Consider the following 23,804-nt stretch of genomic DNA (forward strand, 5'->3'; position numbering starts at 1 on the left):
GGATTTATACAGAAACATGCAGGCTGCTTTGCAGTTTTTTAACTTACGAACTATTGGGTATCCTTGACAGGCTTTTTGTATGCCAATCTTTGTGCATAGGAAGGATTTGAGGTGAAAATACAGCTTGTCACAGACTTCTTGGGAGATGGTTACTTTCTGTGATAAATTCAGGGCTTTTAGTTGGGATTTGAATTGTTTTAGGGCTTTCATTTTCATGAGTCACTGGAAAATTTTCACATGCTTGGATAATCACTTCATCTTTCCATTTCCTCATTTACCCTGTAGTCATGTGTGAAACATTTCTAATCTGTGAGGCTTAAAACAGCATTTTATAGACTGCCTGTAAATTACCATGGGAAATAGCCAAAATATGGAAACTGCCTTTTTTTAACACTTGTCCCAACTTGTCCAATATGAAATTGGCATCCTAGGTATGATAGTACCTTTCTCAGTTATTCCAGCCCTTAACTCTATAGAAAGTTGAGACCATATGCAAAAGAGTGTTTTACATTTTGGATTCTGTGATGTGGAAGTGAGAATGGTATAAATTGGAGGTGCCCAGGAGTAGTCTGCCTGAAAGTATCTTTTGGGTAAGAATTCAATTCTGGGTGATCTCTTCCTTAACTGTGTCAAGTACTGGTGCTGAATTGTGGAACTCAGAGGTATTCAGTCTGAGGTTTCAAGCCAAGAAGAAGAGGACAGTGTGTAGGTACAGAGAGGATAAACTGAAAAATGGCTAAATTGCTGGTTGCCTGAACTGGTCACTGGATGGGTTGTTGAGCCAAGGACAGACAGGAGGGTATTGATGGGGAAATGTAACCGGTAGAGGGGGTTTTTGTGGAGATGTAGGAATGAGGCCGACTGCTGCCCAAATGTAGACATAGCAGGGTTGCTTTGGGCTTGCGTAGGCAACACTGAGGTGGGTGGGTTCCTCCTCTTAAGACGCAGCGTGGATCCTTACAATGCTTTGTGCTGGGGGAGGACTCTCGGGTGATGTCTGCTGAGTTGCTTGTAGCCCATGCACTGAGGCAGGAGCAGTCTGAAGTCTGCTTCCTAACCCCCAGCACTTCAGTGTTTCTGAAAACACTCCTCTGATTAAAACCTTAGCAAGGACATCAGTAAAAGCTAAAACAAGACATTTGAAGGATTGTGGCAGAGAGAGCTTATTTCCTGGTGTTTCTAGATGTATTTTTGAACCAGCATTGATACACAGAAAGATGTGATTGATTGTTCTTTTGACTCTGTTAATCTGCAGGGGAATGACTGAAGGCGTCACACTCCTCATCCTGGCTGTGCAGACAGGTTTGATTGAGCTCCAAGTTGTGCATCGGGCGTTCCTGCTCAGTATTATTCTTTTCATCGTGGTGGCATCCATACTTCAGTCCATGCTGGAAATCGCTGATCCCATTGTCTTGGCCCTGGGAGCCTCAAGGGACAAGTAAGAGACTGGTTTCCTAAAATGAGACTTACTCAATGCTGGTTTAGGAGGTGATAAACTAGTAATTGATGGCCTGATTTGGCTTTTTAGTAGCTTGTAAATTTACCCTGTCTTTTGTATGCAGATATCTTTTCCAGTCTAAATTCTGTAGCTTTCCCCTCCCTATCCTCTTTTCTCAAGAGCACATAGTATAATACTTTTCCTCATGCTGAGTACTGGCAAAGAGTAGGTGACTTTGGTCACCTGCTCCTGCCCAGGACTGCATCCATCCAGCCTTTTTAAAGCCTTGCTGTTCTGTAGCTGCTGGCTGCCCACCCTGAGCATGGCACTGTTCAGTGATTATTCTCCCTAGCAAGAATGTCAGTGCACTGTGGTCTCAGTTAAGCAAATCCAGGACTCCAGTGCTCTTCCCACCCACCCTCCATTGTGTGGCTTTGCAGAATGGTTTTGCTTAACCTCCTCTGTGGTTGGGTAGGTTTCCCTCTTATGCAGTGATCTCAGACTGCTGAGAAGTTGTCAGAAGATCTCAGAAGAGAAGATCTCGAACAGGGTGGGAAGTTTCTGAGAGTGACCTCCTGTTAAATATTGTAAACCCTTTTACTTTTTTCTGTGAGACTGATCCCAAAATGAGAGGGTTTACTGGCAGAAAATAAGAGGTGGAAGGCTTGCATTAGTGCACCAGATGTTCTGATGATGTGGGATTGTTGTTTAATTTCAGTTTCTGATTTGAAAAGCTGTATTGGTATCTGGTGTTCTTGTATTAGTCTGTTTGTATCTTTGTTAATTGTTTGTGTTTTTTTCTGTAACCTGTAAGTGAAGAAATGAAAGAGATGTTTAGACATAGAGATTTTGTTTAGCTTAGAGGCTACTTGTAGCCAGCATGTTCTGCCTGCAGCAATGTTAACTTCAAATATAGTAACACAGGGAGAGGGAGTAGCGCCAGGATATGAGCATCTGCCCAGCTTAAACAAGCAGTCTGTGGTGATACTGAGTTGTAACTCTCTTCTGCCAAATCTCCCAGACAGTTCTAAATCGGCTAAAATCAGGACAAATTCCACTTCAGCTTTGCCTTTCTCCCTCACCTACAGACACAGACTTGCATGCCTCATAGCAGTGTTCTCTTCAGATAGTTTCTTAGTCAGCTTCTGCTATTCCTGTACCACATTTTAACCTAAATGAGGTTAAAATACCTGAGGAACATGCAGAGGTAGTATAGTAAATTACTGAAGATATCCTGAAAGCCTTCCAAACGGGTGGGTGTAAAAAGATTGATGGTATATTCAGGTTGGGGAGGAGATGAGGAAGAAAAATGATAGGAGCAGAGTAAGGAATGGCAGAGATGGATGTTCAAGCCCTGCTGCATTTCTTTTGTGATGTCTGAATTGAGAAATACGCTTCTAAAGGCAACAGGGTTAAACTTAGTGATAAAAGGAAATACCTTTGCCCCATGTGTATTAGCAGAAAGACACAGAGGAGTTGTAGTAAGTGTATAATCTGGGTAAACTCTGTTTATATGGAAAAGCATACAAACAGTTACATGCATAGTTAGTAATTTTCTTTACTGGTCTTTCATCTGAAGCATTTAGTATCTCAGATACTTCATTTGTCCAACCACTGATCAGACCCATTATGGCAATTACTGTGGGTGAAATTTTTTGCCCATAGTTTTTGTCTTTGTATTGAAAACAGAAAAGGCCGTATGAGAGGGAACTTTTCATACTCTATGTGGTGTAGGCATGCATGGTGGGCATGCCTACCAACCTGTGGTTGGAATGAGAGTGTGCCTGAGTCAAATAGAAACTCCTTTCAACAAGTTAAAGCCTTGAGCAAACATCTAACGTTCCTACATTGAGCAGGCCAGCCTATTCTTATCCTGACACTTAAACCTGACGTAAAAAATAAAACCCTATTGTGTTTGCAGGAGTCTGTGGAAGCACTTCCGAGCAGTCAGCCTCTGTTTGTTCTTACTTGTGTTCCCCGCTTACATGGCCTACATGATTTGTCAATTTTTCCACATGGATTTCTGGCTGTTGATCATTATCTCCAGCAGTATTCTAACCTCTCTTCAGGTAAGAATGCTAGCCCTGTAGTAACTGAAGCTCTGCATTAACCTGTGATCCTGTTACTCTAGAGGGGGATATGCACGATGAGGAAAGACCAGGGATGACAGAAGGGCAGAAGTACAAGATAAGGTATAAAATCTCTTTCATTAGCTTGTAACTGAGGCTAAGGGCTAGGAATAGAGGTGAATGAAAGTAATTTCAAATTGTAAAGCCAGAAGGCTTTTGAAGGCATAACTATCATAGTAAAAAAAGTTAGGGTTTTTTGCCTCCCAGAGTACTTGTCTATGTATTGTTACTTGGCTGTGGCTCTGTGAAAGTGATTTGATGTTCATAACACAGCAGTATAAATACAGCAGATGTTTTCTACTAAGCATATTTGTTGTAACACTATAAAACTGCTGCTCATGATGCTCAGCACTTCTGTTGAATCAGCTGAGCTGTTTTCTGGACTGAGAAAAGTACGGAAGGGGAAGTACTTGGGAACAAGCTTACATGCTCTGCAAGAAAGAGTGACTTTTATTTGTCTTGAAGCTCAGCAACAGTTTTACTCCTTTGGGGCTCACCTCCTCTCTATCTGGTTTGTATAGAGCTCAATGGACAGTGCTGGATGACTTCAACTCTGGTTCAGAACCGAATGCTGAGCTCATGGTCTTTTCACTGTTACAGGTGCTTGGAACACTTTTCATTTATGTTTTGTTTATGGTGGAGGAGTTCAGAAAAGAACCTGTAGAAAATATGGATGATGTAATTTATTATGTGAATGGTACATACCGGCTGCTGGAATTCCTCGTCGCTCTCTGTGTGGTGGCATATGGTGTCTCGGAGACCATCTTTGGTGAATGGACTGTGATGGGTTCTGTGATCATCTTCATTCACTCCTATTACAATGTGTGGTTGCGCGCCCAACTGGGATGGAAGAGTTTCCTTCTTCGTAGAGATGCTGTGAATAAGATAAAATCACTGCCTGTTGCCACAAAAGAGCAGTTGGAGCAACACAATGATATCTGTGCCATCTGCTACCAGGTAAGAATGAAAGTGTCAGAAGATTGACTTTAATTTAGACATCTCTGTACTGTCAAAATAAGTTACTTGAATCATGTTTAAGTAAAATAAGTTACTTGAATCATGTTTAACGAGTAATATTGTGCTCAGTAAATTACTTGAATTACCCAGTTTTCTGCTTTGTGTAAATTGATTTGGAGTGCTGTCACCCACAGAGTCTTTTATGAATAAAGAGATAGTTTGGAAGTGTTTATTGCTTTTTCTTAATCAAGTTACACAAAAAAACTTCCTTGAAACCTCTTGTATTTGGGTTGATTTGGTCTCAAAAGTAACAGCAAATGTGCCCTTTTTTCATTAGTGAAAGATTTTGTTAGTGAAAGACAATGTGTACTCTAGAACTAATTTGTTGCTATTCCATAGAAGTAGCCCAGTATTTACAGACATCGCTACTTCAACTTCATGTGCAATGTCTGTTTTATAACAGAAACCTAATTATCAAGTCTTTCTAATGTAAGCCAGCAGATGCAAGTACCTTAGAAGTCAATGCTGAAAGTAGTATCTTTATCACACTTCTAGCTCCAAGGTCTCTTTCTCTTGGACAGAAATTGTAGTTATGTATGACAGTGAAAGAACCACCTGAAGATCAGCATGTAGTTGGAGAGCAGTTGGAATGACTCCAAACTTGATACTCCAGGCTCTTTGAAGAGTAAAACTACAGGTGCCAGATTGAATGAGGGTGTTTGAAACACCAGACCAGTAACATGTGGGTCTCAGCTGACAGAGTTCAGGGTTATTTAATTTCTGGCTTGCTGTTGTTACGTGTTGGATCTGTAAGTGTGCAGGTTTTGAGATGCGCAATTATTTCTTAAACCAACTAATTCTGTGACTCTTAACACCTTATAAACAAAGTTGTTTTCCCTAATTTCTAATCTCTGTGGTATAAACAGCCAGACCTGGCCTGTGTTTGTATTTGAATGTAGAGGCTTGTTGGTAGGAAGGAAGGAACATTCTTTTATTTACCTGTAGATTGCTTCAGTCTCTTCTGTGGCTGATGGACCCATTAGATACATTGGGTGAGAGGAAAGGAATGGAATTACAAATAATGTGATCTTCCTTCTTTTTTTGTGTCTTTCAGGATATGAAGACTGCTGTGATCACACCATGTAGCCATTTTTTTCATGCGGGTTGTCTTAAGAAATGGCTGTATGTGCAAGAAACCTGCCCTCTGTGCCACTGCCAACTTAAGAGCCCTTCACAGCTACCAGGGCTGGGACCAGAGCCAGTTCAACAGCCAAATCCTACTGCAGAGCAGAATACCAGACCTGGAGATGCAGCTGAGCCACCTGGTGCTGAACCTGACAATGGGCCAGATGTGAAAGACAGCCCTAGCAAGAGCAGTGGCCAGGTTACTGGTGGACAGGATGGCCTGGAGGGGTCTCAAAGCATGGACAGTGACACAGGCCCATGTGAGGCCAGCCAGGGAGCAGCTTGTGCTGCAGAACTAATGGCAGCTCCAGAGGGGTGCCCCGCTCCCGATCCAAGGGTTTGTGTCCAGCTCTAAGGTGACGAAGGATGACGCAGGAACAAACACATTTCAGAGATCAAGTTTGACTCAGAAGAAAACCTATCCTTCCACAGCTGTGAAAGAAGTTTAGCTATTAATGCTGGTCAAAATGTAATCTCCCATGCTGATTTTTATGGGCTGCTTGGTAGTGGTAACTCCAGTGAGATGTAGTAGAAATGACTCCAGAAGCTCTCTGAACTGTGGGCATAGGAAGGATGTCTGGAAACAAATTGCAGTGAAAAAAGTGTTTTCAAGACACAGGTGAGGGGTAAGAGGAACGAGAGGTCTGTGAGAGGTTGCTGACAGACAGGAAGAGGGTATCACATACAGCCGTGTCCCGGGCTACCTGAGAGATGTTAAATGCAGCAAGTTACCAGTCCCTGGTTGCTGACAATTTTTTATGGCACGTAAGCAAAAATCAAAGCTACAACAGCAGTGATTGTACTAGAAGATGGAAGCACTCTTAATACGTCATGTCTATGCTTTGGGTGTTCTTGGTGGGGCAGTTGCATTTGAATTTATGTAACCTATAGTGACTCTTGACTTTTATGACGGAGTCTTAAATATTTTGTTGTATATGAAACTTTTGCTAATAATGGGCACAGTCTGGGCTGCGTGAAGTAAACTAAAGCTCTAATGAACGCTTTGACCTCTGCTACCGTGTGCAGGAGGCAAGTGGGATGAGTTTTAGGGCACAGATAGAGGCCTTGCAGTACTGTGCTGTGTAATGTTTAATTCTTGCAGCTGAATTAAAACAGTATTAAACTCTGGCGATATTTGCACTTTGGGAATGAGTACATTATTGTGTATGATCAGACTCCGCAAATGCCACTTTTAAAGCTGTTAATAGGTTTGCACCTTTTTTTTTCTTTGACAAGGACATGTCCATACTTAAATTTTTACATTCATCATGGCTTCAAGTAGAACTAGGAACTGGGGTGGGGGAATAGGTGGGAGTAGGGAGCAGGCAATTTTTTTATGTGAATTTTGATATGAAGAGAAATTAGTCACTTATTTATACGATAGGCTTGACTCAAGTGTTTTTCAAAGTCGGTATTCCTAATGTGAAATGTGATACTATTTTATTTTTAGTAGTAAATTTGGATGTAGACTGACAGACATAGCTGAATGTCTTAATAAATTACATTTGAAGATTTTTACACCTGGTTATGTGATTCTTGCATTGAAATGCCATCGATTAAGTATGTGTGGAGAGGCTCTCCTGCAACAGCAGCTGTCTGTTCCCCTTGGAGCTCAGTGGAACTTGTGATGCACACGCTCTACTCCCATTTCCATTTCAGTGCTGTGTGTCTTGGTGATACCTCCTGGCCTCCCCCAGGCCTTGCCACCAGATCTTGTCCACAATAACAGAGCACTGGGGCCTATTTGCTCCCAGAGGCTGTGACTGCTGCTGCTGAATATCAAGCAAAACCCAAACCTATTTCCTTCTCACCTGATAGGAGGGAAATATCAGTTGCACCATCCTGTGATTCTGTATCTCATTTTTGTTTTCTTGTGTATTAATCAGAAATGTAGCTTTTCCATGTACTTCACTGCAAAGCTTTTATTAACAGCTTGGGTGTGTTTGGGGGGAAGATTGTGATGAGGCTTTTTTCTTGAGCTCTTCTTTTTCACTCCTGTTAGTCAGCGCTTTAGGTCCTGCTCTTCCACACCTGCATTTCTGTGGAATTGAATCCCTCTCAAAGCAATGTGTATGTATCCAAGTTTTTAATCTACTAATTCAGACTGCTTCCATTCCAGCCATACTTGAAAGCCTGTGGAGGCAGGAAATGGAGGGTCTGGGGGGGCAGCACTGTTACAGGAGGCTCTGAAGTATTCTGAAACAAAGACTTTCCCTCAATTCACAGAACACGTTTTTGAAGGATGCCCTGTGAAACACTGCTTGCTGTCCCTAGGAGCGGGAAAATCATCCCAGAAGCGAGCGATGGGAAGGTTTTCCTTTGTGTAAGATCGTAGAATCATAGAATAGTTAGGGTTGGAAAGGACCTTAAGATCATCTAGTTCCAACCCCCCTGCCATGGGCAGGGGCACCTCACGCTTAATCATATCACCCAAGGCCTCATCCAACCTGGTCTTGAACACTGCCAGGGATGGAGCATTCACAACCTCCCTGGGCAACCCATTCCAGTGCCTCACCACCCTAACAGGAAAGAATTTCCTCCTTATATCCAATCTAAACTTCCCCTGGTTTAAGTTTTAACCCGTTATCCCTTGTCCTGTCACTACAGTTCCTAATGAAGAGTCCCTCCTGAGCATCCCTATAGGCTCCCTTCAGATACTGGAAGGCTGCTATGAGGTCTCCATGCAGCCTTCTCTTCTCCAGGCTGAGCAGATCGTGTCCCTCACATGGTAGGGAGCAAGTGATGCCCAAATGATGAGGAAGAGAGAAAAGCCAGGCTTGGTCTGTCTTGTGAAATAAAGGTTGGAGGGGTTGTAACCACTCTACCGATACCCAAGGGTGAATGCAGGGAAGGAAGGAGAGGAACTTGTGTTCACCTACAGGACTTGCATGCGGGCAGTGGGGCAGGAGGGAATCACAGGGGTCATTGTCTCCAGTTCCTCCATGTCCCACACTGTGTCACATCATCGCTTTCATAAATACAGGAAGTGCTGTTGAGAAAGTAGCAAAAAAATAAGGTTTGTGTTCATGGCTTCTGCTGAGAAGCTGTTCCTCAGCCTGACCCCTTGGCAATGAACCTTTCCATTTCTACCCTAAGTTGTCCATAGCTCACTGGTAATGCAAAAACTAGAAGAAAGAACTCTGGATTCACACCACCACTGGTAAGAGGTAAGTGCACTTGGAGACTCCTCACTGAGAACCAGCAGTCCCACAGCAGGTTCAACAACCACAGTGTCATCCAGGACTGTGGGTTGGACACATGGATGTGGTGCTGGAGAGGAGCCTGACAGGATAGGAAGGTACGTGCTGGCTCTCAGGAGAAATTATGCTGCAAGATTCCCACTGGAGTGAACCAAAAGCAACTGTTCCATGCTGGAGAAGGTGCTCAAAGGTGTGGGGGCTCCGGCAGTCAGCAGAGTTGAGCATCCTGGCAAGAGGGGCTGGAGGAGATGAAAGCTGCACCTCTTTACTGTGAGAAGGTTATTTTCAAGAGGGAGAGAAGAGAAAGGAGGGGAGGCTGCTGGCTTGGGGAGCTCATAGGAACAGAACTTCACTTGAGAGATGGGAGTTCCCTACATTAGGTGCCAACACCATTACAAAGAGTTGTTTGTTAGAGCCAGCCAAGGTGGAGTGTGGATGTTGTGCATGGTTCATGCTCACCGGGTACTGGAATCTGTTGGACTGCAAAGTTAAGAGGGGCGGGATGTGCAAGTGTGTTCTTTTTTGCTGCTTTTTGGTTGTGTTCTTTCCCCACTCGGAATCCTGACAGAACACCATTTTCTGAGAAGCGAGGGACTGCGAGCTCTGGGAGGAGCTTAAAAAGAAGCCTGCAAGGAATGGGGGTGGTTGGGAAGTAAATACTGATAAGCCAAGCAGGCTGCATGTTATGGGTCAGGAAGTTCAGGGATGAAGTGAGAATTGCCAAAACTCGTGCCAAGTTAGATCTTGCAGAAGAAATGAACTGTGTAACCGGAAGGGGAATGAGGAAAAGGGGGAGGCTGCTCTGGGGGAGCAGGGAGGTAAGGAATGAAATGAAATGAGCCTTCTGTCTTGATGCTCTCTAGAGCATCTGGGTGAATGATCCTGACCTCTGAGCTTTGTTTGGTGCAGAACTCCCTCTTGGACGCTGCTTGCTTTGAGTTGATTTTCTTTTTCTCTGCAGCTGTGCATGAGTAAATGGGGAAAAAATGCTTTTTGAGTGTTTATGATCAGGGTACAAGTGTAGGCTGAGGCTTGAAATCATTTTCATGTGGACTCCTTCTGATGGTGGTGTGATTGACGAACATCTGGACTCAAAAAAGATGTTTCCAGCTAGGTGATATAATGGGAACAGTTTGGAATTTTACGGTGGGGTGGTTTTTGTTGGAAATAGAAGCACTTCATTGCATGGGATGATAGTGTGTGTCTAGCTAGTCCTATCGAGTATCCCAGGGCTGCTGATTTATCAAGTCCATTGCTCTGGGCTCAGGGAAATGTATTTGCAAGGTGAGATGTCTCCATGAGATGAGCAAACAAGTCTGTGGCTAGGAAATCTCATTTGAAAGCCTTAGCTTGAATTGCATTGCTTGTGGCTCCCTTGGTTTTTGGCTATTTTGCAGTAGAAGAATCTATTTCCTTCCTCATTCCTAGGGAAGCGCTTCACTTTATGCCAGGACAGAGAGTTCTTGAAATGCACAAGGTTTTCCAGCATGGGAAAACCTCTTCATGCTGAGTCCCCTTCTTTCTTGGTTAATTTTAAATTCAATTTGTAAGTTAACTCAATACTTCCCCTCAAACCAGCCAGTTTGGGCTCAAAGTATCTGAATGTTTGAGAACAGACCTGTAACATTTTTCCTAACCGGCATGGATAGTGAAGGAGTTTGATTTCAGTTGGGTCAGAATTAAAATTATCAAATAAGATATAAAAAGTTGATAGCAGTGTCTAAAAAGAAAAATCCATGCTTGGGAGGGAGAACTGGCTGTTTGAAGCACGTTGTGCTGTTGGGAAGCCAGCTGCATTCAGAATGAAAGGAACCAAATAGAGTGAAGCTGCTGTTGCTGGGGCAGAAGCGGCTTGGTTAGGAGCAAGCAGGATGTCACAGCACTGTGCTGGATCACAGGGTTGGACCCTGTCAAGAAGGAAGCACTGCTGGTTCACTCTGCTCCGAGGCTGGTGGAGGTGGCGGTGGTTTGGTGCTGACTTCTTTCTGTCTGCATGTTACATGTGTACAAAGAGACCTTTAAATGATTTTCCAGAGCTACTTCTCAGTCTCCACAGCATCTGGAGCTGTTGTGTATTAGTGAGATCTGTCCTGAAAGGATTGCTTATTCTAAGTCTTGCCTGCGGTGTCACTCCACAAAAACACTTGTGGGAAAGACTGACGAACACATTTCCCTACTAATAATCCCTTTGGCTTTGCTTGCACATATAAAGATAAATGCAATTTTAAACTCAATTTTTCTCAGTGTTACAATACTGAGTTTAGAAATTAACTGGTCCCCATTTTTGTGATGTGTGTGTGCAATCACATCAAGGATCACAGCTCACTCCCTCACACTCCAGACGTACCAGTCTTCTCTTCGGCAATGCCTGTTTCTTCTAACTATGGCTATTGTACTTAGCAGCGTGCTGCTGGAGTCATGCCTAGAGGCGTGGTGACTCTTCTTGTCAGTGCTGTTGAGTGCTGCACCATCGGGTGGTTGTGCCTGGGAATGCCAAGTGCCAATGTGGAGACTCTGCCCAGGGAAATTCCATCTGTTTGCATGAAGTTATGATTTATTTGATGAACTGCTTGGCAAATGTATTCTGTGGCTCTGAGGTATTGATTATGTCCTTGAGAACAAGCACTGTCTTTTAGAGAAAAAGGTACCCTGCAAGCTTGGTGAGCTCTCTACACCTTCCCAAGAACGGGGTTCACTTTCCAGAGGGTTCACTTTTCTCCTTTTCAGTGACAGAGATGATCAAGATAAAGAGGATGAAGTCACGAGGAAAAGGGAGATTGGAAAGGAGGGGGAAAGCCTGGGGAGAAGCAGAGGTTGGGTGGTGCTGGCAGGGGATTAAACAGTGCTAAGAGAGTCCATCTGGCACACACATAAACCTAAAGCTGCCCATCCTGGTTAAAGAGAGAAGATGTAAAATGAAAACAGTTTGTAGGCATAAGCAACCAACCCAAATTAGAAACAAAAAAAAAAGAGAAAATAATAAAGAGGAAAGAAAGAAAAAAAGATTAAAAAAGGGGGAATAAAGGGAAATTATTTCTATGTGTTACAAGTAATTAGACACAAATTTTCCCAGTGGTTGCCATTTCCTGGCAGTTTATAATCCCCATCCTTAAATAAATCTGGTAGCTGAAACCCTTTTGGCAAGTACCACAGCCAAAGACCAGCCGATCTGCAGAATTTTGCAGCAACAGATGTGAAAAACCCAGGACTGCGATGTGGGAAAATGACTTCATTCTTAGGAATTTAAAAGGTAAAACAGACTTAACTGGATCAAAATAATCAATGGAATAGGTACCTGGTATTTATAAATGCAATGATATACAGCTCCTTAATTGACCATAGGCTGAGTTTTCTTTAAATTGATTGTTCGCTTTTAGCTCGGGGAAAAAATGCCAGCTGGAATGCAGAGGGATTAAGTTTTATTTATTTTCCTTGCTAAGAGCCACATTGTGCAATTTAAAAGGAAACGTCCTTGAAAGATGGGTCCCTTTGTAAACTGTTTCAGACCTTGTTTGTTTTCAGATGGAAATTAATTTCTCAAAGGCCCGTCCATATTAGAAAGTACGTGTGGATAAGTGAATTAAAGTGAAAAGTTGTAACCTGTGAAGACACATCTCTTTTTCAAGCTGGAAATCTTGGCACGTGTGTGATGGAGTTTTGGTTATAGCTGATGTGCTCATCTTGCTGGAAAAAGGTTTGGTCATGACCTTCCTTTGCACTGGTGGTGGGAAATCAGTGGGAGAACCCCAAACCCAACCATTGACTGTTACTAGGATTTTTTATTACACTTTGATGTGCTCAAATATTAATCTTGAGTATTGCAGAAGATGCAGCCAAGTGTGTCAGCCCCTTCCTGAGCTCTATGGGTGCAGCTGGTGGCCCAGGTCTGTGCATGTGTCTGTATCCAGCTGTACTACATGGCAGTGGGGATGGACTGAAGTGCTCAGAGGCATTTTCACAGAACCTGGGCCCATGCAGCCATTGCTCATCGGAGTTACAGCTGCATTTAACATGGCTCTGGTGGCTTCCAGGTCCCCAGCTTTTTATTCTGAGGAGCTGGAGCTGGAGAGGAGGATAAAGGAAGCTGCAGGGTCACCTTTTTCCCTTGGTATGGAGAAGGAATAGAAACTGAGCTCTGAAAACTGCCTCACGTGGAGTCAGGTGTTAGGTCTGGGCTGATGTGCAGCTGCTGGTGGGTTGTGCAATCTCCTTCCCAGGCTCGCTCTCAACAGAAAATACAAGTCTTGCCCTCGTGTGGTTTTGTTGGCTGGGTCTGCCTGTGCTCTGATGAGTCCTGAATTGTTCCCTCTGCTTTCAGATGCAAATGGGCCCCATATTTGTGCTGTGCTTTTAGCAGGCAGTGGGTGGCACTGGCTATGACAGGTTCATGCTCATGTGATGTTGCTCCCAAACTTTTCCTTGGGCAGAAAACCATCCCTCAACCTGTGCTTCACTCCTCCTGGGGATCCAAACCTTTAAACACATGTCCAAAAGATGAAATTAAGCCCTGTACAATGGGTTTCCAAACTTCCCAAGAGCCTGGAGTTGCTTTCCAAAGGATTCGCTTCTCTCATTTTCAATGTGGCAGAGGAGTGGGATGAAGAGGATGAAGTTAGGAGGTCAGGTTGGGAAGGGGGAACCTGGGGCCAGATGCAGCAGCCCCTGTGGTGGGAAAGTGCTGGGGTTGGGAGTGCTGTCACTGGGTCTGCAGGTAGAAATCACAGAGAACACTGAAACAGGGGGAAAACTAATTATTTCCATATTTAAATCCACCAGTTGAATCTGGAGTGAAACCATGGTGCAGCAGGCTCCCGTGATGCTGGCGCTCTGTGAATGGCTTGTGTCTGCAAAGTTAGCTGGGAAAAGTGGGATTTGCACTTACAGGGTTCCAAGATCTCCCCGGACACTGGTATTTCACTTTCAGCTTGAAAGATGGTTGTCCCTCCTCTTTCTTAAAAAGCAGTGTGGTCAACTCTGTTCTCAGTGACGAAGCAATTAGGTGCCATGAAGCAGCTTCTTTCTTCCAAGCTTCCCACAGATAAAGATTTATATGATAGAAATAATACGATTGGGGTCAGAATTTCTGCTCAGTATAACCCAAGGGTATTCTGAGAACTGCTTGGATTCTACTGAAATCCCACTGGGCACCAGTCAACGCTGTTCAGCTTCAATTATGGGGTTAGATATTTTTTTGTCTTCCCTTTGCACAGGGTTTTGGAGCTGGGATATCCAAACACATGCCATTGTCAAACATCCCGATAGGAGAGTGCTCTTCAGCTCCTTGAATACAGTATCTTTTGCCTTCTTGCATAAATATTTTAATTGCTAATTTGCTGGTCTCATTTAACACAGATTTGGCATTTATCATTTGAATTTAAACTTGTTGAAATTGACAATTTCCTCAGCTACTCATGTTAATAATTTAAAGGGAAAGCTCATTATTAAATTATTATGGGTAATTATTTTGTAACTAGTGCAGAAATTGTCATTTCTGTAGCCTTAAAAGATCCTAGAAGAAGTGTGTGTAGATCAGTGTGGATCAATATGGATCAAATTGGTAAGGAAGCACAGGAATTGTGTCTTCTGTATAAAATGATATATAACTGGGGAAAAATACTAGAATTGGAATAAAATTCTCTATACTTGCAACTCCAAAGTCTTGGAGACTGCTGATGCCAAGTGATTTAGTTGAAGGGCCGTAGGAGCCTTTTTAACTCTGGGTTTTGTTCTGAAGCTGTGGAACTGGTGGGGTGGGATCTGGGTGAGGTGCACCTTGTGCAGCTGAACAGCAGTATTGGATGTGATGCTTGCTGCATGTTTGCTGGTTATTTGTGCAATACAGATGCTGTGGGTTTGTCCAGCCCTTTCCTACCACATCTGAGACTCCTGGAATAACAGGGAAAATTGGTTTGCCTTTTTCATTTTCCACCTGGAAGGTGCTGAGTTCAAAAAGATGACTACTCCAAATATTGAATTACAAAGCTATCTTCTGGTGCAGGATTCACTGTGCTGAATCTCTGGCCCGAAAAGCCTGTATAGTATATTGAGTGAGTACTAGCACAGGTGGAGCAGGATCAGGGCTGCTGGTAGCAGTTCATGTTATTTCTCAGTGACACTGATTCTTTGTCCTTGGCAAGATGTCATCAGGTGGTGGTTAACGCTCTGGGTTTCTCGGATACAGTTTGTTTCTCCAAGAAATGATACTTCAGAACGATGAATAACAAATGCACGCAGGAGGGGCAGATAATTTCTGTGCACCCTGAAGAAGGTGACTGCCAGTTCTGTTTTCAGTTGTGAGAGAACACACTTGTTGGACTGGTGTTTGCAGGCTACAGTCCGGGATCTGTGGCTCCAATGCTCACACTTAGCGCACACCGTACCTGCTGAGTCATAGAATAGTTAGGGTTGGAAAGGACCTTAAGATCATCTAGTTCCAACCTCCCTGTCATGGGCAGGGACACCTCTCACTTGTCCTTCAGGGTATCCAGCGGTCAGGTAAATGCTGCTGATTTCAGTGAGTCAGTGCTGAGCTTTACTGAGCAGAAACAATCCTGTTCCAGCCCTGGAAATGGTGCAGAAGAGCCTTTCCCTGCCTGCAGCACCTGTCTGTCCATCCCTGGTGGTATCTGGCCTGCAGTCAGTGCTCATGTGTTTTTGCAGGCCCTGTGCACCAGCCCCAGCAGCTCGGTCGCTTACACGGAAGCACTTGTCAGAAGCATGCTGCCTTTCAGCGGTGTCAGGGTCCTCATAGACTAATTCCCTTAAAGAAGGGGCACGTTACCGAGGCAGGTGATGCCAGCACGGCCCCTCCAGCATTCCCCAGTCTCTCAGCATCCTGCCAGCGGGCTCCACAGCTGGATGTAGCCCGCAGGAGAAACGCGGGGAGCAACGAGGTGAAGTCAACCCCGTCCCTGCTCCCGCCAGGTGGCCCTCACGCGTTTGATTTCACTCCAAGCGGCCGGGGAGCGCTCCGCGGGCGCTCGGTGAATCCACGAGGGATGCGAGACTTCCCGTCACTTCATTTCGGCAGCATGCGGTGTGGAGTCCCGAACGCTGCCAGGGCCGGACCCCCGCCTCCTTCCCCCGCCTTTCTCGGTGGTCCCCCTGTTTTCCTGGGTCTGACGGTAGAGTCCTACCTACAGAAGGAGAAGCACTGGGGGACTTCAGGAGGGTGCAGAGCTGGAAACGTTGCTAAACTGGACCCTGCAATGGGGGTTACAGACCATGTCTAACACATGTACCTTGCCCAGGTGCTGGGCTCCAGGGGCAGGTGGCTGCTTCTTGCCCTTGGTCTTTGCTGTCAGCAGCTGCCAGATGCTGCCAATGATGCTTTATACTTTTTGAGAGCAAGGGACAGTTTGGGAAGCAGTGAATTAGGTGGTAACTTATTTTCCTGTCAATCTCATAAAAATAAAGACATTTGACTCCTTACCCATTACCCCGACATTTGAGTTTTAACTTTACGGTAGTGTTATAATATTGAGAAATTCAAATAGAGCTTCTCAGCTTGCAAAATTATGAATTTGAGGTTTTGGCACTAGTGTAAACCAGTTCTTGATCCTGGATTTCCTAATGTTTGCATCTTCCTCTCATTTTCCCTTTGAGAACAATACCGGATCTGGCACTTTCATACTGTACTGTTACTGGAGTATTTTAGTGCACTAACTAGTAGATTTGTTTAGGCGCAGAAAGGTTCTGCCCGGACATCACTGCTGTAAGCTTTTCCATCTGCATGCCCCCATCCTGACCTTGATCTACTGTAGGGCTGCAAAAGGTCGTTCATGCTCCAGCCTGTAGGCTTTCCTATAGGCATTAGCTTTAGGGGGTTCAAGTTGTTGAAGGGGTTTTCTATTGATAAATGGATTGAGACCCATATTGTAATCTCACATCATCAAACATTCACCAGATACTCTTGGTCAGTACTGACAGAGCCAGGTTTGAACTAGTGACCTGGCAGTAAAAGGTCCCATTAGCAATTTCCTTAAACTGTCAAGTCTTTGGATAACAGGAATGAAATGTGATAGGATTGGTTTTTTCCACAGGTAAGGGCAATGGGTTTCTGCCTAGTTTTTATTTACTGACTGTGTTACCAAAACATTTTGTGTTGAAGCCTTCATGCTCCCATGTAAGGAATCACAAATACAAAGGAAAGGGTAGGAAGTACAAAGCTGGGTACATCACCCAAGTGCAGGCCCTCTGCAAGGGTAGTGACACGGTGCTGCAGTGCCACGTAAACTTCACCCATTTGTCCCCCTGACTGGGGAGAGTGGTGGAGAATCCTGGTGGCAAATCCCACCCCATCCCATCCTCACCATGCTTCACACACATCCTGTGCCAAGATGGATGCGGGCTCTGTGTGTGTGCTGCTCTCCATAAGCAATAAAAACAGAGACAGGCGTATAGAAAAGCTTCTTTGGCTCACGTCACACTGTTCTTTTAGCAGCAATTTTTGTATCCAAGTTCTTTCTCTCTTTACAGAATCATTTTAAGAAATAATGTGTGAGAAGGGGGAAAAAAGAATTACCTCCGGCAGTCATGTTATAATGGCTCTTGTGCTGACAGCCCTTTGGGAACAGTGGCAGCAGCAGGGTAAGTATATATGACATCTTTGTAGTGATAAAGAAACAAATAAATGTTCCCATTAACACTCCATCAGGTCAACAGCTATTCCAGACCAACATGTTAGAGGAACCGGCTTGATTCATATCATCTACGACACGTTTCTCTTGCAACACATCTTCTGGAAGGCACATAAACCAGAGGTCCTGCTCTAACCAGGTGGAGTCATTAAAGAATCAGTGAACTTTTTACAAGTTGTTTGAAATACCCTGGCTAGAATCCAGCTCCAGTGTTGTTGCTGTGTCTGTTTAACAGTTCCTTCATCACACCATGACAATGACTCTGTTTCAGTGCTGGAGGAAGTAATTTCTTTCTAACATCGATCGTAACACATTTTTTGGGAGGCTTCTGAATGCTTCCTAAGCCCTGCAGTGAGATCAGTGGGATGGGAACCTTTCCATAACAATCTGCTCAGGAAGCATGAACAGCATTTGTATATCATCCATAATGAATGTGTGTGCATATGGAAGAGGCACACATGCACACAGATGCCTGCTCAGACGAGCTGCCCTTTTCCTAAGCAAGTCAGAGCAAGCTGTGTGTGAATAAAGACTGCAATGCCTCATTCCCTGCACAAATACTTGGTAGCAAACAGCAGCTTCCAACAAAATTTCCATTGGGAACAGTGTTTAAGCACACTTTAGTGCTGCTTAAAATGCAGGCTTTAAAACAGGTACAGATTTTCTAACACAGAATAACCCAAGTTCCTAATGAGCGTGGTGCTTTTTCTCATTCAATGGGCTGTTCTCTGGTTTTCTCTTCACCTTCCTTTTTCACCCAGGCAGAATAGTTAAGAAAGTTCCTGAGAAGGTGCATGAGAAGTCCAAGTGGTTTTCCTCAAGTCACACAGATCCTGGACAAAGATAAAACCAAAGAAATCCCCTGTTGTGGATCACACAAAGTGGAGACTTGAACTTTGAGTTGTCCAAAGCTCTGGAAAGTACGTATAAAAGTGAGTACCTTTTATATTTTAAATGTCATTGCAACTAAAGTGCTTCAGTGCTGTGCCCTGGCAAAATCTCCCTGGTCAGAGGTATGCTCCTGGCTCCAGGCAAAATGTCTGAGCCCAGATGATGAACTTGTGATTTCAACAGAAACAGAACTAAGACCTTCTGATGTTACCATGAATGCCAGAGAAAACGGGTTTCAAAATGACCAGCGAAAAAAACCACAGCCAAATCCTGAGCCTTTAGATCCTACACACAGAGAGCTGACCTTGCTGCATCAGCAAGCATTTTGCCTCTCCTATCACCCCTATTTGAACGAAGAGCCTGAGATTTTGGAGGATGCCCTTCTAAAGAGCTTGTGCACCTTTTAAAGTCAAAATCCCAAGATGTAAAGTCCTCAGAGTTTATGTAGGCATTTAACAGGAGATATGGATTCCTGAGTCACTTAAATACTTCTGATAATATTCAGTCTTGATTCAGCAAAGCATGTGACAACTTTAGGAGATATTTAAATCCATTCCATTTAATGTGCTTAAACTCATCCTCTCAGAGGGAGTACATGTCTTTGGGCTTCTCCCTTCCCTCTTAGATGGGAGACACGTACTTACATCTCCCTGCAGCCAATAGCAGTTGATTAGATGTTTACATGCTTTGCTGAACTGACAATGTAAAAAATCATAGCGAGATTTTGTGTGATAAAATAACCATTATCTGCCCAGTGGCTTCCAGCATGAACAAATAAGTACAAGCTAGCCTTGAACGTACTGCAAGCTTGTGTGAGTACTGTGGGGAGCGGGAATTTTCACCTGGCTGTAGAGTAGTGCAATTTCCACTGATAAACTAACAAAACAGGTTTCGTCTGCTCTGATGAGTGAAAGCAGAGGGTTTGCCCCTTTGGGGCTTGTAGGGCCGCCAGGAAGCTCTCAGGGTGTGTTCTGTGGACAGGCCGTCGTGTCCTCGTTGCTGACACTCAGCCGGCGGCCCTACTGACCCCGGAACGGCAGTAACACTCTCGTAGGTGGACAGGACCCGACGCCCGTGGCCCGGACCGGCAGCACTACGTGCTGTGTGAGCACCGGCAGTGTGTGGGGTGGCCCATGGCAACCCCCTCCCCAAGCCCTGCCGCGCCCCGCCGGTGCTCAGCGGTCGGCTTGGTGTCAGACGCGGGTCCCCATGGGCCGGGGGAGGCGCTGAGGGTGCAGCTCCCCAACCCCGTGTCCGCCCCACGATGCTGCCCGTCGCGGTGCCGGCGGGAGCAGTTCCCCTCAGTGGCCACCAGGTGGCGCCGTGACCACACGGCGCGGCGGCCCCGGCACCGCGCCCCCCCCCCCCGCGCACGGCCCCGACGCGCTCAGTTCCACCGAGGGGGGATCACCGGGTCCCGCACCCCCCGTCCCGGGCACCCCGCTGGGGTCCCCCCTTTCCTCCCCCCTCTTGCAGGCCAGGCGGGAGGAGATTTCCTTCAGTGCCCCCTGCTTCCCACCCGCGGGAGTTAACCCTGCCCCGGGCCAGCAAAGAGGTGAGCCCCACCCCGGGCAGGGCAACCCGGGGTCCCCAGTCCCCAAGGGGCAGGGGGGCAGGAGGATAAAAGCTCATACTCGAAACGTTTCCATCTTGGTCACCTGCTATTGGTTCTTCAAGGCAGCTGGGGTAAAAGTGGGGTTCTGTCATTATCGTGCTGTGGACAGACTCTCTGCCTCGCCCCAGAGACATCCAGGCCCCTTCCTCCTAATCAGAGCATCATATCCCAGCCCTCAGTCCTTTGAGCCTTTTTCTTCTCCTTTTCCTCAGGAGCAAGCCGGGAACAAGGAATAAAACACCCTGTGTAGCTGAACAGTGTCATCACCTGCAAGGGCGGGCATTGGATTCATCTGTGGATGGGAAGGTTTTGAATTGAAACAGGAGCTTGTTTGCTATAAGGAAAATAGTCATGAAAAGTGCCTTTGCTGCAGAGGATACGGTGAACTGCTCCCAAACCCCCAAGCCCCTTTCACCTCTGCATCAGCAGAAAGTGCAGGTATGTGCTCAGAGTGCTCTGCTTTTGGTCCCACCTTGAGCGGAGAGGCTGCTTTTCCCTTTTCCCTCATCGGCACAGCTCCGTTGTTCATCTGCCTCCTTCTGAGAAGAGCAGGAAAGAGCATGGTCCCTTTGGGGGTGTCTCATCCAGCTGCAAAGGTCAGGGAGGAGGGAGCAGAGGCTTTTCTCTTGGAAATTCCTATTTCCAACCACTTCTTTCCTCCCTTAGGGTCTGGGCAGAGCAAAGCAGTGCCTGACTTGTCCCACTGTGCTGGGAGCCCCGTGGCACAGGGAGAGGGACTGGAGGCAGGAGGAGGGAGTTGTTCTGGATAAACTCCAGGTCAGAGGGGAGAGGGGCCTTGGGCCCACTTGAAACTGTGTCAGGGCAAGGGAGAGGCCTCTCCCCATGCAGGAGACTCCTGTGCTCTGGGACCTCTGCCTCCAGCCTCACAGGGGCTGTGCTTGTCTCCTGGATTTAGGCCTCCTTCCATGGCCCCTTGTTCAAAGACCTCAAAACCAGCTGGTCCCCAGGAGCCCTGTTTTCTCCTGTATAGGACATGCAAGCCAGGGCTGGCCCTTTCCTCCCCTCCTCCTTTCCAGTGTCACCCCATCCCAGCTATCTGTCATGCCTGGGGACCATGTCCTGGTCCTGTTTATAAACTGCTCCTGCCTGTGCTGCAAAGCTGCAGTTTATGGGTTTGCATTGCTGGGGTAAAATCCACAGCTCAGCTGTGTGGCTCTTGCTTGCTTTGGGAGAGAAGCATTTCCTCACCCCTGGGAGCAAATCACAGCCTGCAAAGTCTGTGTGTGCTTAATTCTGCACTGTGTGTTGGGAGCGTTTCACTTGCAGGGAACCTCTCTACAACGTGCCCGATGTCCTTCTGCAGCAAACCAGCTCAGTGCCAAGCCCCAGCAGCCCACCAGGGATCCCCCCATGGCAGGCTGCGAGCATCCTCCCGCTCCTTTGCCATGCTGAGGGAAGGACAAACCCAGCTTTCCACATGAAACACCCTCCGGCCTCAGCACCGGCAGTGGTGCACACGCAGCAGCCTCTCTGCTGCAGTCAGAGTGCGGTGGTTTTGATCCAGAGACCGGACCCAGGAGTGTAGAGTGCTAAAGACAACTGGGAATTCTTAAAAATGCCAGCCCCGGTGTCCTGGGGCTGGCCCCTGTGGGTGGATGGAGCACAGAAGTCTCCTGCCAGCTCCTATTTTTCTTTTTCTCTCTTTTTTTTTCCCCTAAAAAGTCCTGACTTTCTCACCCCCTCCTTGTTTCAGCCCCGCTTTTCTTTCACACTCGTCCTGTGGGGGTCGAGCAGTGTTTAACTCTTTCTGTCTTGCAGCAATTAGTGGCTTTGAGACTTTCTAAGACCCAGGTGCGGCATCCCCCCAGCCTCAGCAGGAGCCTCCAGGAGCTGGCTGCATGTTGAGCACAGAGGAACGTGTATGTGTGTGTGCAAGGAGGAACACAGTGGAGAACTTGTCACTTTTATTGTCGTGGCTGGCGGTCCCTGCCCGGTGGAGTTGTCGTCAGAGTGCTCCTGGGATGGTGTTCCCTGCAGCATCCAGGAAAAGGCACGGAAACGGTCCCCTGATCCTCTGAACAGATCTGAAGGGCAAAATCTGCCAACTGCTTAGTATATTGATTCAAATGCATTATTCCTCCCTGGGCAGATCCCGATCCTGGGAAAGGAGCAATCAGTGCAGGTGCAAATAGCTTTTAATTGCAAAATGTATCTCACCATGGAGGCATTTATGCTGGATATGATACAAGTGATAGAGCAGCAGCCGGAGGAAAACCAATATGCCAGAGCACTGCAGGGACCAAACTATTTCTATGCAGTACCTATGGCGTAAATATTCATGTATGGCTGTGTTCTTCCACGTATCCCTGAGATATGACACAGTAGCATTATGTGAAGATTCAAATATCATCTGCAGGGAATGTGAAAACTTGCCCATTGTAACGGTTCCCGTGTGAGAGTGCAGCATACTTGGGATGTGGATGTTTCGTGTGTGGACTCTCCTAAAGCCACATCGGCTTTGGGGCTCGGCCGCAGTTTAGCCTTGCCAGAGAGGTGCTGGAAGTAGATTGTGTGCCTGCTTTGGGGATCTTTGTATCTCTGGCTGAGGTTTGGCTGTGTGCTCAGATTCCGCTGCAAACAAAGTGATGTACAGGTGACTGGAAGAATGCCCTAGGGAGTTGTCAGACTGCTTTTAGGGTGCCTACGGAGCTGTATCCCGACGCTTTTGTAGCGTGTTGTCCCTGGGCTAGCTGTGCCCAGCGGGGTTCTGCGCGGACCCTGGAAGGGGCGGTCGGCAGCCGCCTGCCCCACCATCCCCTGCAGCTCCCGGGCAGCATCTTCTGCACCTCGGAGTGGAGGAGAAAGGCGGGGCACTGAAGCAGGCAGAGATAGCCCAGGCACTTCAGTGGTTACCGGCCCCAAAGCTCAGTCCGGGGGTCCCCGTCACCCCTCCGCGGTTTGACATCGCCATGGCTGAGGGAGGGTAGCCCGGGATGCGCCGTGTTTTGTTTCGTTACATGCGCAAACTCCTCGCAAGCCCTTGTTCGGGGGGATAAAACCCGCGCAGCGCAACCCGTTCCGCGGCAGGAGCCGGCACCGGAGGCGGTGGCCAGAGCCCGGCTACTGGAGCCGCTGGCGAGGATGCGAGTTGTGCCGCAGGGGCAATGGAGGCTGATGCGGGGAGCCCGCGGAGAGATGCGGGCACTGAGCCCGCTGCGTCGCCCCTCCGCCAGCCCAGCGGCTCCCCAGGGAGGGCAGGAGCTGGTTCTGGTGTTATTATTTTCCCTAGGAAATAAAAACAACCGGACTTTCTTCCTGAGCTGTCCCGTTAGGAAATGTGCTGCTCCTGCAGAGCCCCGCACCGCTGCCCGGGAGTGGGGCAGGGACGGGAGAGCAGGGTGATGGATTCAGTGGGGATTTGGAGGCTCCACTCGTGTTTCCAGAGGCGCCGGTGCTGGGGATAACCCGTTGTACGGGACGTGACCGCGGGGCATCCCCTGCTTTGGTGGACAGCCTGGCGCTGATGAGGGAGCGGAGAGAGCTCGGACACCTCGCGGTTAGCGCTGCCGCTTGTCCCCGCGGCTGTGTGGGAGCGCGGAGCCCTCCCGGCGAGGGGCGGCCCCGGGGGCTGTGGGGGAGATGCGGTGCGGGGAGCGGGGTGTCCGCACCCCCAGCCCCGGCTGTCCCTCGAGCAGCGCCGCCGCCTCGTCCATGAACAAAGGCGCGATCCCGTTAGTGCCGGGGCACCCCCCGCCCCGGGGGGGCTTCGGGGCAACTTTCCCCCGGGCC

At 46.9% G+C, this 23,804-nt stretch overlaps 1 protein-coding gene across 4 annotated transcripts in view; it reads left to right on the top strand.

Moving 5' to 3' along the window:
• RNF145 (ring finger protein 145) overlaps positions 1-7,227 on the top strand; it is a 46,100-nt gene extending 38,873 nt beyond the window's left edge. For all 4 annotated transcript variants that reach the window (XM_061456789.1, XM_061456791.1, XM_061456788.1 and 1 more), the window contains exons 8-11: positions 1,256-1,438; positions 3,360-3,507; positions 4,168-4,524; positions 5,639-7,227. In XM_061456789.1, coding sequence (XP_061312773.1) covers positions 1,256-1,438; positions 3,360-3,507; positions 4,168-4,524; positions 5,639-6,064 — 1,114 coding nt within the window. In that variant the 3' untranslated portion in view covers positions 6,065-7,227. The remainder of the gene's footprint in view (positions 1-1,255; positions 1,439-3,359; positions 3,508-4,167; positions 4,525-5,638) is intronic.
• Positions 7,228-23,804: the final 16,577 nt, after the last annotated feature.

Source organism: Pezoporus flaviventris, unplaced genomic scaffold, assembly GCF_033815535.1.
Source record: "Pezoporus flaviventris isolate CSIRO_AGI_PZ_B2104156 unplaced genomic scaffold, CSIRO_AGI_Pfla_v1 ptg000023l, whole genome shotgun sequence".
NCBI classification, from domain to species: domain Eukaryota; kingdom Metazoa; phylum Chordata; class Aves; order Psittaciformes; family Psittacidae; genus Pezoporus; species Pezoporus flaviventris.